Source organism: Battus philenor, unplaced genomic scaffold (assembly GCF_028537555.1).
Source record: "Battus philenor isolate CCGP_79_NKW_IND1 unplaced genomic scaffold, ilBatPhil1.0.hap1 SCAF_17, whole genome shotgun sequence".
NCBI classification, from domain to species: Eukaryota; Metazoa; Arthropoda; class Insecta; order Lepidoptera; family Papilionidae; genus Battus; species Battus philenor.
In genome coordinates, this window is record NW_027181679.1 from 864,064 (window position 1) to 879,727 (window position 15,664).

At 33.8% G+C, this 15,664-nt stretch overlaps 1 protein-coding gene across 2 annotated transcripts; it reads right to left on the reverse strand.

Moving 5' to 3' along the window:
• Positions 1-1,864: 1,864 nt before the first annotated feature.
• On the reverse strand, positions 1,865-15,487 carry LOC137919782 (flavin reductase (NADPH)). Of its 2 annotated transcripts, none has more exons than XM_068762972.1 (4): positions 15,449-15,487; positions 14,988-15,062; positions 7,987-8,373; positions 1,865-3,200 (listed from the first exon to the last, which is right to left on the reverse strand). In XM_068762972.1, the coding sequence occupies exons 2-4, from the start codon at positions 15,058-15,060 to the stop codon at positions 3,043-3,045; spliced, it is 618 nt and encodes a 205-aa protein (XP_068619073.1). In that variant the 5' UTR covers positions 15,061-15,062; positions 15,449-15,487; the 3' UTR covers positions 1,865-3,042. The 2 variants fall into 2 exon arrangements, with proteins under 2 accessions (XP_068619073.1, XP_068619072.1); XM_068762971.1 differs by lacking the exon at positions 15,449-15,487 and adding an exon at positions 15,350-15,396.
• Between the last annotated feature and the right edge of the window lie 177 nt (positions 15,488-15,664).

The window sequence follows — 15,664 nt, forward strand, 5'->3', positions numbered from 1 at the left end:
TAAAAGACAGTAGTCCTATCTGCGCTCAATGTGTAGTCGTTGTGGCTAGCCTGTGGCAGCGACAATTTATTTAAAATGTGTAATTATAACCTAATTAACTCTGAACTTGATTAATAGCTTAAAACAAGTTTTACTTATATATAACTATAGATGAACAAATAGAAACCAGGTACGTCATTCATCATTATCATTCTAGCGTAATCCTGACCATTAGCAACGTATTAGCAGTAAATATTACTTTAATAACCTATGTGGTCATTATCTGTCAATACTTGTAAATATATATAACCTTTTCTGTCAAATAAAATACAGTTGACATAAAAAGTGAATCAAAGGAATAGCGTCACATTGACAAGAGAGTAATTAAAAAAAAACGTACAAAACCAAAAAAAATCGTAAATGGATACAACAGAAATTTAATACAGTTTTAATATCATGAAGCCGTAACAAATAGTACGGCGGTACGCTGAGACAATAAACTAGTTCAGAGTGCGTTCAAGATGAATCCGTTTGATTATATTTTCACATTCGTTGACGCCATTCAGAACTTAAGATGGCTGTTCGATGTCGCAGTTGACGCTTACCCAGTGGTGATGATGTCGAAGATACACACTGCGTAAGCTTTCATGGCAAGTGTCTCAAACACAAATCTGCCCTCTGGATTGGACAGGAGTTTAGGCAACATTTCGTCTCACTATCAATCTTCAACTGCCTTCATCACAGACAGCCTCAGCATAACCAGCACGCCGTCCAGCGCCGAAGGTTCCTGGGCAACTATAAGCATTTACAAAAGATCAAGTAGAGATGAATCTATGTCAATTGAACCAAAATCAACCACAACATGCGATGCATCCTCGCCTAACAATCGTGTTGTGAACGCCGTTGCTCTATACGACAGCAAGGCTTTGATATCTTCCAGGACCTTTATGCCAAAGGTTTGTTTGGCCAAACGCTCATCGTCCTGTACTCTTGAATCTTGTCCATGTACGGAGATATACACGATGCCTTCCGCCAGATGCCACACCCCGTCTGTGGTCAGCAGCTCTGACGTCTACCCCAGTTCATCGGCTAGTTCACTAAGAGGCAGCGTGAGTACAATGGAGAGTCAAGCTACTTCCATAAAGATGCCATGTGTAAGCAGTCGAAGCTTTGTTCGGCAACGAAACGCCGTAAGCGCCAACGCCGCCACGCACTGGCTATGCGTTAAAAGGAAAATAATGAGAATGTTGAACGTACCAAAATTGATCAATTTACGTCGAAACATTTTCCAACAGGAGGTCTATTAAGTATAAAATAAAACGCTTTGTATAACATATCTTTTATTGCATTCAATACTCCAATTGAAGTATTATATAAACATGATACAAATCACGTGACCATTCACCAATGCGATACAACAAAAATTAAATAGATATACGGAATCGTTGTGCTTACAAATAATTCATACGAGAAAACGGCATATTTATTATTTTTATATTAGAAATCTATTACTCACTATTTTAAAAAAGTTAATTATACAAAGGATGTAATATGAAATCAATATGTGATTATATCTATATTGTATAAAAATTATATTCTATAAAAATGTGATTATATCTATATTGTCAATATTCAATAATCGAAGTAGTAATGATTGGAGCCATTAATTTATTTAGATAACAAATGTACAATATGGTCATGTAACAATTTAAAAATGATTAGTATCATAAAACAATAGTATTATTCTTTTTTGTGTAACGTATTTTGAAAATCGACACGTGTAGCCCAAGCAAAAAAAAATACAAAATGACCGCCAATTATTTTTCATTGGAAGCCCACGTTAAAAAATAAACAAAAAAGTTTAAGTGTTAAAAAAAAATTAAAACGCTTCCGTGTTTTAAATTATTATTATGTGTAATTAATACCCGGAACATAAAAAAGACGTCTGTATTATAAGTTCACAAGGCAAATATCTGAAATAGCTCACACTATTTTGATTACTACCACATTGTCAAGCTAATATATAGTTGTTAAATTATTGAAACAAATCAATTTATTAAATGTATGCGTTGCTTAGTGAGTCACTAATTATTGTTTCTACATAAATCAATTAACACAACCTTATCGTATACTTCCAAATACTGTCAACCTTTTACAAAATTAAAATAGTTTTGTAAGAGCTAAACATGTAAAACCAAAGCTTTTATAAAAAAAATATTGCACCAGAGAACACCAAAACAACTCTTGCTTTTATATTTTATTTGAAATTCTATAAACCTCAATACATAATTATATTTTCATAAATAAACGTCACTTTTCAATTTGGCGCGCAACTGTCAAAAATAGTGATGTACCAATTTTCGATTGTTCGGTTTATGTTGTATTAACCAAAATTTTTTTTCCTTTTTTTGTTTCTTTAAGAATAATTAACACTGTTTTGTCATGTTTTATTGTCTTTATTACTTAAAATATTTCACTTCCGGTTTATTCATATTATTTATTATAAATACATTTAAACAAACTGTATTTGTGGCATATTTATCTTATTCTATTTATCTGTCATTATATATTTAGTAGTAGTTATTATTTTTTTAAACGTTTAAAATGACAAGAAAGGCGTTACCTGTTACTATACGACCCGCGTATAATAATATACAATTAATCTAGTGTTTGCAATTGTCAAAATTTTATACACGTAAATTTGACAAGTCATGTCAATATGTAATATCGATATTGTATGTCTATATATATGTGATTTCATACACAAGAATATTATTTAAATAAGCAATTTGTAATAGGTACTTTTAACACAATAAAAGAAATATGACAATAAAATGTGTATTACTTTTTTTCGTTCTTTTTTCACGGCAATTTTTTGTAAGGCGCTGTTTTAATGGCTATTTATTATTTAGTGCGTAATAAGTAATATAAACGTATTTTTTAATAATCATTTATATGTTATGGTTAATACTTAATGATGTTTTAACCACACTTTAAACAGTCTACTGATTTTATTACGTCGTATTAGTTGAATTATTATTCCTGTATATTAACTTATTGTAATTACTGCTGAGGCGGATTACAAAGGCTAACAACATTTCCATAATATTTTGATTCTGTCAGCGCGTCGACCAGGAACGCGCCGAGGTCCCATTTCGAAATAGCTCTGCCTGGAGATTTTTTTGGATTCACTTCAATTACGGTCTCACGACTTGGATCCTCTGTGAACAAAAGTTACAATTATTTTTTTTTAATATCAAGAATTTTCATATTAAGAATACAGAAATATGTTTATAAATGAATTTCATTTTTAAACGGTTTTATTTAGTTCGACCCGTACGGAATTTATTTGGGTCAAAATTAGAAATTGAAATTTAAGCACCTTCCCGTTGTCAGATTGATCTGAAATTTGGTACACACATTTAATTTAGATGACAATACAATATAATAAAATCAATAACAATATAAATCTAAGATGGCCGCCGATACAAAATGGCGGATTACATATTTTTCCTTAACCCCCTCAATATGGGTATCAAATGAAAGGGCTACACTAGTAAAACACGATGATTATGTCAAAATTTAAAATTCAAGATGGACGCCGTTCCAATATGGCGGACTAGGTACATATTTTTCCACAACCACCAATATATGGGTATCAAAAAACCGTTTAACTTAAAAGTTTTTTAAATGTATTTATTACATCAAACATGGCGTGTGTCGAAAATACTAACAGTTGGTTTTTAAATGATTAGAACGTATTAGATTACGATGATATGTGATTATCTTATCAATCATTTCTAGATTATATTTTGAACCATCAGTTGCAGCTTTAACTAATCAAAGTTTTGGCTTAGACACTTATCTTCGTTGTCATATTCATGCCCACTGCATAGCTTAGGCTTCTTTCAAATATATCTACCTCCTTTCGGTCTAATACAAATAAATGATAATAATTAAACAATTTTAATATATTTACATTTTTCATTAAAATATATTTCAATATTTTTTAAAGTGTATGTAATAACACGCAATTATCAGCCACATTATATCCATTAATAATAGATAAATAAAAACCGGTGTAAAGTACGTAACCTACACAAGCTAAAACAAACTTAATATAGATAACTAATTATATTCACTATTTGAAAACCGGTTCACAGTACAACTCTACAAGAGTTGAAAGACCGGTTCTTGGAACGTTACTGTAATTTATTTTGAATCAATATGTATAATAGAAATTCTAAATGACGAATGTAGACATGAATAACATAGCTTCAGTCCATAGACGCCAACTGCAAGGCAAACGCCTCCCCCAAAGATATCTATGGGGAATATACCATAATCGCCACGATTGGCAGGCGGAATTGCAATCGCAGTATGGTAGTATGGTAGTTTTGGTAGTCACAGAGAACACTGCTGCCCATCCTCTGAAAACTTGTCCGGGAACAGTGGCAATCCTATACAATTGATGCAAAGTGTGTGAATTGCATGAAACTGTTCTGGGAATCGAACTCGCAACATACAATCGCAAGTCTCAGTCCTCCCGGGCTACCACTGCTCCAAAAGATAGTTTATCGGCTATATTAAACCTTAAAGAAACGAGTTCTTATGTATTTTAAATATCAAAATAATTTTTTTAATTTAAGAATCTATCTAATTTACCCTTCCAATATCAAAACCGTCAACTAATATAAAGTGATTTGTAATATAGATGGTTGGAATAACGAGCATCTAAATAAAAAAATATACAGGGATGTTTGGAAATAGATAATGAAAACTATAAAGAAAAAAAAAACTATAAAGCTCATTGACCTTTTAATAAACATTCTATAATATGTTACTTTAATTTAAGTTTTTATTTTGAGCAATGCGACAGGCCAGTAACTTCTGGCAGTACAAAGTCTGCAGTCACAGATAGTAAACAATAATTAATTTTAATAAATTGAAATTCGAATTTTGAAAATGATTTTTACTATCATTTAGTTGAAAATTTAATATTGATTTTAGGATAAGGTATATCATACATATAATTGACAGCAAATGAGCTATACATTCAACACTAACCCTTTTACACCTATAACCCATATATAACTGTGAATTTATAATATCATCGAGTGTTGCCAGATATTTTTGGAGCTCAGCAAAAAGGTTATAGGGAAAACAAAAAAAGAAGAGTTATGATAATAATACATAGAAAACAAGATTGATAAAATGGCTGATAACAGTAATGTAGTAAAAATAAATGAAGAATTAAGAACAAATAAATTGTTAAACAAATGATAAAAATAATTACACATATAATTGTAGTACTGAAGGGAACGTGACCTTCAGCTCTGTGAACTCAGTTCAGCAGAAGCCGTAAAAGCCTCAGGGCTAACAGCAACTTCTTCTACAGAGAAAATGCAATGGAAGGTTAAGGAAGTGAGGCGATATATAAAAGGAAATTATAGGCAAAAATGAAAAACATTGAAAAGTTAGAAAAATGAGTATGGATATAAAAATACAATGTAAATAAAGATCATGTCCATCCAAGATGTGGGTTGAACTAGAGCATGGTTGCACAGACTTATTAAGACTAGCCACTCGGGCAAATCATGAACTGATGGCGGGCCGGCCGCCAGAAGTATAGGTAATTAATTTTTTTTTTTTTTTGGTTTTATTCTGGAATAGAATTCAATATTTTTCAAATGTACGAGAGAATTATTTCTGCTGTCTGTGCTAGAAGTAACTAGAGGCTTCAAAACTGGCCATTTAAAATGAAGAACATCAAAAAGTTGAACTTTATTAATAATATTTTACGTAGTAAAACCATTGTATGAGTTTTTTTAACTTCTTTAGGTATGCGACAAACAATTCATTTCTACGAATGACATGAAGATTGAATTACGCGCAACACACGCCATTGGACTTATGTTTATCAACACGCTCCGGACAGGTTGTGTTATTTTGAAATTTGAAAAAGTTTCAAACGTAAAATAATTTAAAACTCAAGTGTTTTAGACAATACACCTATAGGATATTATACAAACACTAACAATCTATTTGTTTGTCTATATCTAGTCATTTTGGGACTGTAAATTCAAGCTAGAATTCCAGCAAGCAGCGACTCCCAGGAGCCCAAGTTAAAACAAACTAAACTTTCAAGTTATCAACTTGTTATCCTCAGATAGTACGAAAGATGTTTACTCCGTCTTCCCATGATGCCTTATTCAAATAAATATGTAAATAATTCAACAAATCAAGTTCAATACATTTCGATCAACTAAAAACTCTTGCAATAATGAGATCTATTTAATAATACATTAATAATTTTAGTTTTAACACTAAGATAAGAAAGGGAATAGATATCTTGTGGAACTTTATTATTATATATTTGGGAGACCGGAAAGTAATGTCGCTTAAAGTTAAATTCACACTAGTACATTTTAAACAAGTTTTTATTTTTATTCAACAATATATTCACCTTCGTTATCAACAACCTTTTGTCATCTAGTATACAAAATCAGTGCCGGAGCGGTAAAAATTAACCGATTTTTCTGTAAATACGTGGGTCAAACTGAAAGTTCTTAGAAAATCAAAACCTAAGCATTCTAGCAAGTTATTAGTTTTATTATCACTTTTCAAAATAGCGTCCATTTACATCAATACATCGCTGCATTCGATGGTACCATTGAGAAAAGCACCTTGCCCACTCGGCCTTAGGGGTCTCTTCGACGGCGTTTTGAAACGCAGCCACTGCTTCTTCGGCGTCCATAAAATGTTTTCCTCGAAGTTTTTCTTTTATTTTCGGGAATAAATAAAAATCGCAGGGTGCGAGGTCGGGGCTATACGGCGGGTGACCCAGTATTTCCACGTCTGAGGTCGCCAAATAGTCGATCGTTTGCCTGGCGGTGTGCGACGAGGCATTGTCGTGATGAAGGAGGATCCTGCTGCGAGGTCGTTTCTCTCGAACTTTTTCCAAGACAAGTGGCAAACAGTTGTTAGTGTACCACTCTGCATTAACCGTTTTCTGATCCTCTAAGACAACTGTCGCGTAATGACCTGTCTTTCCGAAGAACGAGGCCACCATCTTTTTTCCAACACTTCGACTTCTCTTCACTTTAGTTGGCAACTCTTCGGAAGGAAACACCCACTGAGCAGTCTGTCTTTTGGTTTCCGGATCATAACAGTAAATCCAGCTTTCGTCACCCGTTAGTATGTCGAACACAGCATTTGAGTCACCTCCGTTAAATTTTTGGATCATTTCTCGGCACCAATCAACACGGCGGAGTTTTTGAGCCTCGGTCAAATTATGCGGTATCCAGCGGGCACAAAGCTTCCTGACCGCTAAATGTTCATGGAGGATTTTGTGCACTTGACTCATACCTATGCCTAGACTTGTCCGAATCTGCTGATAGGTCACTCTTTTGTCAGTCTCTATCATACGCCGCACAACACTGATATTGTCTTCAGTCGTCGCTGTAGAAGGCCGTCCCTCGCGCAAATCATCGGTGAGATTAGTTCGACCACGTTTGAATTCATTAAACCAGTTGTAAACTGTGGCACGAGATGGGGCTTCATCGTGAAAAGCCAATCGAAGTCTATCATAACTTTCTTGTTGACTTATATGACATCGAAAGTCATAAAAAATCATTGCACGAAAATTTTCTCGGCTTAAATTCATTCTGACGTGCACAGACAATTTTCAATTTGCCGCCAAATCGTAAAACAAATGACAAATGAATGAAATGTATACTCAATATTATTGGTAAACAGTTCTATTTTCAAAATTTAAACTTATTTTTTTAATATAATGCTTTTAAGTTGCCAGTTCTAAAAACTTTCAGTTTGGCCCTCGTACATAGATAGAAGACATTACTTTCTGGTTCCCCTGATATATACATACACTCAGATCTATGCCCTACTTTTTAACTTTTTTGAAAATAAATTGAGATGTTACGCGTATATTTTTATTTCTTATATTGTTCATGTGTCTGTCATTTGAAGATTTATAAATCAACTTACCAGAAATGTGGGGCGGAAACACAGCCACCCAGTTGTTGGAAGAAGTCTTCAAGGCTTCATACATCCGCCTGTGATCATCAGTCAAAGGTATGAACTTGGGCGGCACCTTATCCGGCTCGTAGAATAAGAACGCTGACATGCACGCAGAAATAGTCTTTACGTTCATAGCCCTCATGGCTTCTAGAATGTTCTTCAGACCTTCAGAGAGGTCGGAGGTGGGCTCGAGGCTGCTGCGAGTGCCAAGGACGACGACCACGCCGTCTGTACCTTCCACCGCGCTCATGACGGAATCCGGTTCTAAAACATCTCCTTGGAAGACCTCTACTTTATCCTGGAGGTGTTGAGGTAGCTTGCTCGGATCGCGAAGAAACGCGCGCACACTTAGACCTGATGAAAAGTTTTTTTTTTTTATTTATTACGATAGTCTTAGTGGTTTCCTTTAGCATTCATCACATAAGATATTACAATATGCCAGCTATTTCGTACATAATCTTAATGCGAGAGACTTATGCTAAAATATTGTAAATGCGGGTAGTCCAAAATGTTAGTAAACATGAAAATTACGCTGTACAGAAATCTACGAAATGAATTTGAAGTGAATCTTTTGAGTTTTGTTAAAACCTAAATATCTTTATCTATTGTTGAAAATATTATTTAATTAATGCAGCCTATTGTATAATTAATTTAAATTAACTTTTTTACGGATCCGATCCGTGGCGGCGGGCCTTGTAAGAAGTCCCAAGATCACCCAGAGAGCAATGGAGAGGGCTATATCCTCGGAATTTCGTTGAGAAATCGAAATCAAAAATCAGGAGATGCGAAGAAGAACCAAGATCACTGACGTAGATCGAAGACTTGCACTTGCACGTCTGAAGTGGAATCGATCACAGTTGGAACTGAAAGCTGAAGGGTTCTCGAGTGGCAACCACGAGACGGTAGATGTGGCGTAGGTAAGTCCCCCACTAGGGAGACCACGACATAATTAAGGTCGCGGGGAATTGATGGACGCGGCGTAAAACCGGTCTTCGTGGCGATTTTTAGGTAAGTTCTATGCTTTGCAGTGACCATCCTCCGGCTAAAAAGAACAAGTAATTTTTACCCATATTTTATGGGGGTTGCCTAAAACTTTCAGACAAGGTTGAAGTGTAGATTTAATTTATGTAGTGTTGTACGTGCAATAAAACATTTTCGTTCAAATTTGTCAACAAGCATCATTTGGACCACTGTTGGATATTTGTGGGACACTGATTTTTAATAGTTCCAGTTGGAAGCGACTTGCATCTAAAGTATACTGGCTACTGGCAGACTCAGAAAATCGATTCTGTCGAGAAGAACTTCCCACAAAACTGGAATGGTATTCATTTGGTGCAATCCTGCAATACAAATCCCGGGATTAGTATCACGGTGATTGTAAAATTTGCGTAAATAAACATATCCTATCCTAAACCAATCTTAAAAAATAAACTTGTGCCGCGGTGATTTTAATATGTAAAACGACTGACTAGATCGCTTAAAACCTTTTTATATTTTTGTTCCAAAATGTTGACGTGCATTGAATAAATTAAAATCGAAATGGTGATTTAATTATAATTTAACAAAACTAGGTAACAATACATTGACGCGTAACAATAGAGTGATCGACGCAAAAGCACTTGCCGGACGCTTAGCAACACGAGCTGTCAAATATCTAATATAAAAAAATTCCCATGTCACAATGTTAGTTACCGTACTGCTCCGAAACGGCTTGACCGATTTCTACCAAATTTTATATGCGTATTCAATAGGTCTGAGAATCAGCTACTATCTGTTTTCCACACCCCTAAGTGATAAGGGTTGTTCACCCTAAAAAATTTTTTTACGAAATTTTTTGTTTTTATTTTTTTATGATACATCATACAAAAATACATACAACCCTAAAGTTTCACACCTCTACGATCGACCCTTATTTTTTATTTGTTAATTAATTTTTTTTCGCAAAATAACGTTTGCGGGATCTGCTAGTAAAAAGTATAAAAAGGTTTTAAGCGATCCATACTGTTTATTTTTTAACATTGTTACAAATTTTCGGGACTAGAAAGGGTCAATTAGGGTACGGAGTCAGGTTCAAAGGAAGCTCATCATTGATCGTCGAACAACAGACACCTTCGCGCTGTATAACAGTGTCCATCATGCGGTAGCAATATCACGAGAAATAAAGTTCCACGCATTTCTATCAACTAAAAAACTTTTTTATGCCATAATAATATTTATCCAATAAAATACTTTTAGTTTTAGATTTAAAACTAAGAAAAGGAAAGTCTAAGATATCATGTCGAACTTTATTATACACACAGACTCATAAACGATTAATATGCTAAATGATTTTAAATTGTAAAAATCACGAATCGTTCTGAAACGTGACGGCGCGATTTCGGCCCGTGGACGGTGTTCGTAAATCCGGCGCTGCATATATAAATACCTCGATTTTATATAACAACTAAACAATATGCCGTATAAGAAGCGTGGCAATACCGCGCTTTACATCGCTTCCTAAATTTCCAAGAACACGAAGACAACTTGCTGCGTAGAATAGATATTGCAAAACAATATTTCACATGCAATCATCGGACGTGATTTCGAAACCTTTTGAAAACCACATCAAGTTAACTATAATCATCTTTAAAGATATTATATAAGTCCGTTAATTTTTTTTTATCCTGTATAGGTGTAGCATTTGACCTAAGTCTCTCCTGATGTTAAGCTATAACGAGGTCTACATTGGTACATGTTTGCCAAGAAGAAACCTATTCACTCTCGTCTTGAAGGCACCTAAATTATAATTGGAAACAATAACGCGGGTAGGTCGTCCACCAATGAGGGTGAAAGGTATTTCAACCGTGTACGGATGTGAATCCGCACATCTTTTTCGATCGAAAGAGAATTGGTGAATTATTTGGTGCAATTCCGTCGCACACTTTTCAACATGCAGTCTAGAGAACACCCATAACGTGACAACTTTTCGCTGATGCTCCATGGTATGAAGGTTACCGCTTAAAGCAGTGATTCCCAAAGTCTGTGACAACCTGCAAGGGGTCTACGTCAGCGAACAAAAATTTGGGGTCCACGATAGTGGATCTCAACACATACACTGATAGTACCTATTTACTTACATCATATTATCTTATAATATCAAAACATTTACATTATTTATAAAAGTACCTATGAAGTAAAAATTTATTGCTTATGTTATTTTATTTATAGTTTATTTTATGTTTATTTAATGTTACGTATATTTTACATAACAGATACAAAATTTTATTTTGAGTAGTTTTTACTTTTAGTTTTTAACACTAAACTTCACTACAATTAGAAATTTACAGGAAATCTACGATACAAAAAAGTTTGGGGAACTCTGGCTTAGAACATCGTTATCAATCAGCCTCTTGGCATGCTTCTGGAGTCCAAAGCTTCGAGCTGGATACTTGGCCGATCCATTTCACATATGGCTACAGTATTCTACACATGACCGTCTTGTACTATATACAATAAACCAAAATATATTATTAAAAAAAAAAGCTTAGCGATCCAAAATCGAAATGACTAACCCATGGTGCGAGCTATAGGCTTCCTCCAGAGATAACCATGATACCGGTCTTGAACTGCATCCAGTGACTTTCTTAGACTATGTTTCAGTCCACCTCTTTTTTGTTTTCGGGGGAGAAATCTAAATGTATACAAGATACACTGTCCTCTAGAGGAAGTACGGTGGTCGTCTGTGAACGGTGACCAGACACACCCCCAGGAGAACCTGAGCCTCTCCCGGCATCCTCCTCAGCAAAAACTGACCACTTCGTGTTGCTACTCTTTTTCAGTTCGCATTAAGTGGAAGATGAAGGTTCTCACCACAACCAAAGATTTTTTACTGAACCCATGTTAAATGGTTCTGTCGTCGATTCATCTATTAGGGTGCCTACATACACAACGTCCATCGTGATCGTCACTCGAAATCTAGTTTTTTTTAATCGTTATTTAATATAAAGACATTAAATCGATAGTAGACTTGTCACTTTAAAACCAGTTTAATTTTTTTTCTATCGGGCTCCATCAGTCCAATGATCTTTGACATCATGATGACGCAGTCATTTAAAAATTTAAAAAATATATTCGAATAGATTCCTTACATGACAAACGAATCAATCTATAATTAATGCTGATTCATTGTAATTTTGCGACGTCATTTGCCCGCTTAGAATATAAGAAATACTTAACATTACATAACATTAATAACGGTCTCTACACGTGTGTGTGTGTGTGTGCGTGTGAAATAGCAGTACATACATATATATGCCCTGAATCCGATGAAGCTGTAAAAGCCAAAACGGTTAACAGCGCTCATCAACATTTGAATATAGCCATAGTATATACAAGTGATTCAAAAGCTGAATGTATGGAAAAAATTAAAGTTTACACCTATTTCCAATCATACTGTACTAAGTTATGTATATCATTTTTTTATATTTAATTGCAATAGGTCCAATAACTTCTGACAGTTGTATAGTCTGCAGGGACAGATAATAAACAATAAATATTTTTTGATATTTATCCGTAATGAATTTATTTTCTTATTATATTCTCATTACGTTATTTATTATTTCTGAAACCATTCATATTTGGACAGATTGTACAATAAATTGAGAGCAAATAGTTTCAACCAATCACTCTGTATACACACAGTACGACATCACATCTGTACTTGTCGCTTTACGAACGTGACGATTGTTCAATCATTTCAATAACTTCCCTCTAATCCGGAACTCGTTTCCACTTAACCATTTGTCGGTGTAGATCAGTGTTTCCCAACGTGGGGCCCACGGCCCACAGGGGGACAATTTGATTTTTAAGGCGCAATTCAAAAGTGGAATCGACACGAGTTTAACCCGTTCGTTAATGTTACTTAGGGGGCGTAAGAATTGCTCTGAAGTCTGAAGTGGCAGCGAGCGGGGTACATTCTCGAGTGGCGATAGGGGCGGCTCTAGCTCGTGTAGCGTCCGTGTGCAATGAAACCCTGGCGTCCACTAGGCCTGACCCACCCTCCTCTTGCGGCTATAACTAATAATTTTACCGTCGTAACAAGAAAGTTTTTTCATACTCCAACAAGCTATTTCATAAGTAGGTATAGCTTACAGTATGGTATTAGTTACGGCCTTTCTTCTTATGGCGGCAGAATAACTCATTACTTTTATGACAGTAACATATCTTTGTAGCAAAACTAAGCAGCGAAACGCGATAGATTCCAAGACGATGCTCTTAGCTGTCACACCATGCACTATAGGTTAAGCCGCCCCTGAGTGGTGACCACGGGTAGGTAGACGTGGCGTGGTTAGTTCCCCCATAAAGGCCGACGATATAGTTCAGGTCACGGGAAGTCACTAGATGCACCCTGAACCACCGCTTTCTAATAACCTTAACTAAGTCAATGTTCCAACATGTGGATGAATGTCTTATGCTGTGCTTGCCAGTAGACATCAGACTAGTAGAAGTTTGGACTTTTGATTTTATTTTTATTTTAATGAACCATATAGTTATGAGTTCCTAGTATCTCGAGGTAAGTCAGTCCATCTAAATTGAAATTGGCTACAGAATTAGCTGCATCACCATTTAGTTGGTGTTTTGTTAAATATGATAAGAAACATATAATTAACTTGTATTTTAATTGATCTATATGATACAAAGGAAGAAATACTTAATTGATAAATTATCAATATGCCATTACTACTTCATTGTAATATTGCCTCTTAAACATGATAAAAATTTTCCTTTGAGAGATCCTTGATAAGCTTGTAAGGTATCCATACTATCAATATCTTCACTTAATATTTGTGTTCCTTTTAAAGAAAGTACACATAATAGAGTATAAATTTAGTTATAAAAATTATACAATATTCATTTGTATAAAAAAGCACTTTTACAGAATGTCTTTGACACAGGCTAGCACCATTGTACACATTACAAAAATATATAACAATCATATGTTATATATTCAATTCTAGTATATATTTAAATCTAGCCGAGAAGAATCAATGTGACTTTCTTTCAACTACACTAGTGGATCTATTATCAACATGCCTTGGGGTCTATGAACCTGTAAATCTTATAAAGGCTTTTAAACTTCAAGAAAACCACATATAAATCAAACTTGCAACAAATTAAAAAGAATAGATAAATATTGTTAGTATCAAAAATTGTAAAGGATTTAAAAGATGCATTATGTAAATATATCTGTGCATTAAATAATTTTAGTTTGTTTTAAAATAATTTGGTAAGTTGCCATTATCTAACCCACTATGAAATTTTAGATTTCGTAAATTCATTCTTAAAATTTTAAGTAAAAAGGTTCATACTTCTTAGGTGGTATATCAACACCAGAAATATTTTTTTTTCATAAAAAGACAAACTAAAATTTTCCATTAATATAGTCACAACTTTAAATCACTTATACTAACTTATTATATATATTATTATATAAAAAGTCTCAATAATTAATAGCATAAGGAAGAGCATTAGCAAAATTTATGATGGACTACTATTTTATTTATAATGTAAAATTTTTCCATAAATTAGAGCACACTAAAATCAAACAAAACTTTTACACACTATCAATACAAACTTTTCGTTCATATCATATATATCAATTATTTTTTTTAAACTATACATTATAATAATTTATATCAGATTCCATATTACTCCTATCTATGCAGTTTTTCCTTAGACTTAAAGCTGAACGCCTTGAACATTTCCTTAAAAAAATTGTGCAATCCATTTGCCGAGACGTTTTAAATAAAATAAATGTTATTTGATGAAAGCATAGCTACATTTTGGAACGAATTTTGCAATTTAAAGTAATCTAGGTATCTTGCGAAATGACCTTCGTATACATTTGAATAATTGTACAATTAATTTAGCATTATGATTTACATGCTTAGTTATATAATATATTAACAGTAATTAATTAAAAATCCTACCTTTTTTGACGGCTGCTTCAACGGCGCAAAGGCCGGTCATGCCGGTTGATCCAAAAATAACGATTTTATTCATTTCTGTGAAATAATAATATCGATATAATATAACACAAAAGTTTAAAAAAACGTCTACGATCTCTTAAGGAAGTTAACTTATAAGGAAATCACTCGAAATCCGACGCTAGATTTTCTATTGCCGTATCAATTAAACCGTATTACGTACTGAGATAATTGTGTGATAAACTGTGTGAAAAGTGAATGTTCCAATTTTCTAATTGTTTTATATCCAATAAAACAGATATATACACATAAATATTACATATTTCATTCAATTATATTACGTTATTAATGTAAATAAAAATTACCGTAGATTTCACGACAACGCACGTAATCAAACTGAATTAAGCATGTGATACGATATACGTATATTCATATAAAACAACTAAACAAAAATGCTATTTTACCTTATGACTCTGTTCTTCTGTTCAAGGAATTGAATATGTTTAGAAAGAGAAAGTAAATGTTATAGTAGTCAGCTGTTGAATTAATTTCTTGGTCGTATAATACTTGGTTTGACTTTAGTATTGTACAGTTGAGAAATATCTATTTACTAATTTGTTTTACATTTCAAAATTAAATTTTAATTTTTGAAAACTTTGTATTTGTAAAACGAAATATAT

Bases quoted from the DNA above. Each gene is read 5' to 3' on its own strand.
- LOC137919782 (XM_068762972.1), bottom strand. From the start codon at position 15,060: ATGAATAAAATCGTTATTTTTGGATCAACCGGCATGACCGGCCTTTGC. The intron at 8,374-14,987 runs GTAGGATTTTTA...ACTTTTCATCAG, and splicing joins TGAAGCAGCCGTCAAAAAAG to GTCTAAGTGTGCGCGCGTTT. The intron at 3,201-7,986 runs GTAAGTTGATTT...TTTTGTTCACAG, and splicing joins GTTTCCGCCCCACATTTCTG to AGGATCCAAGTCGTGAGACC.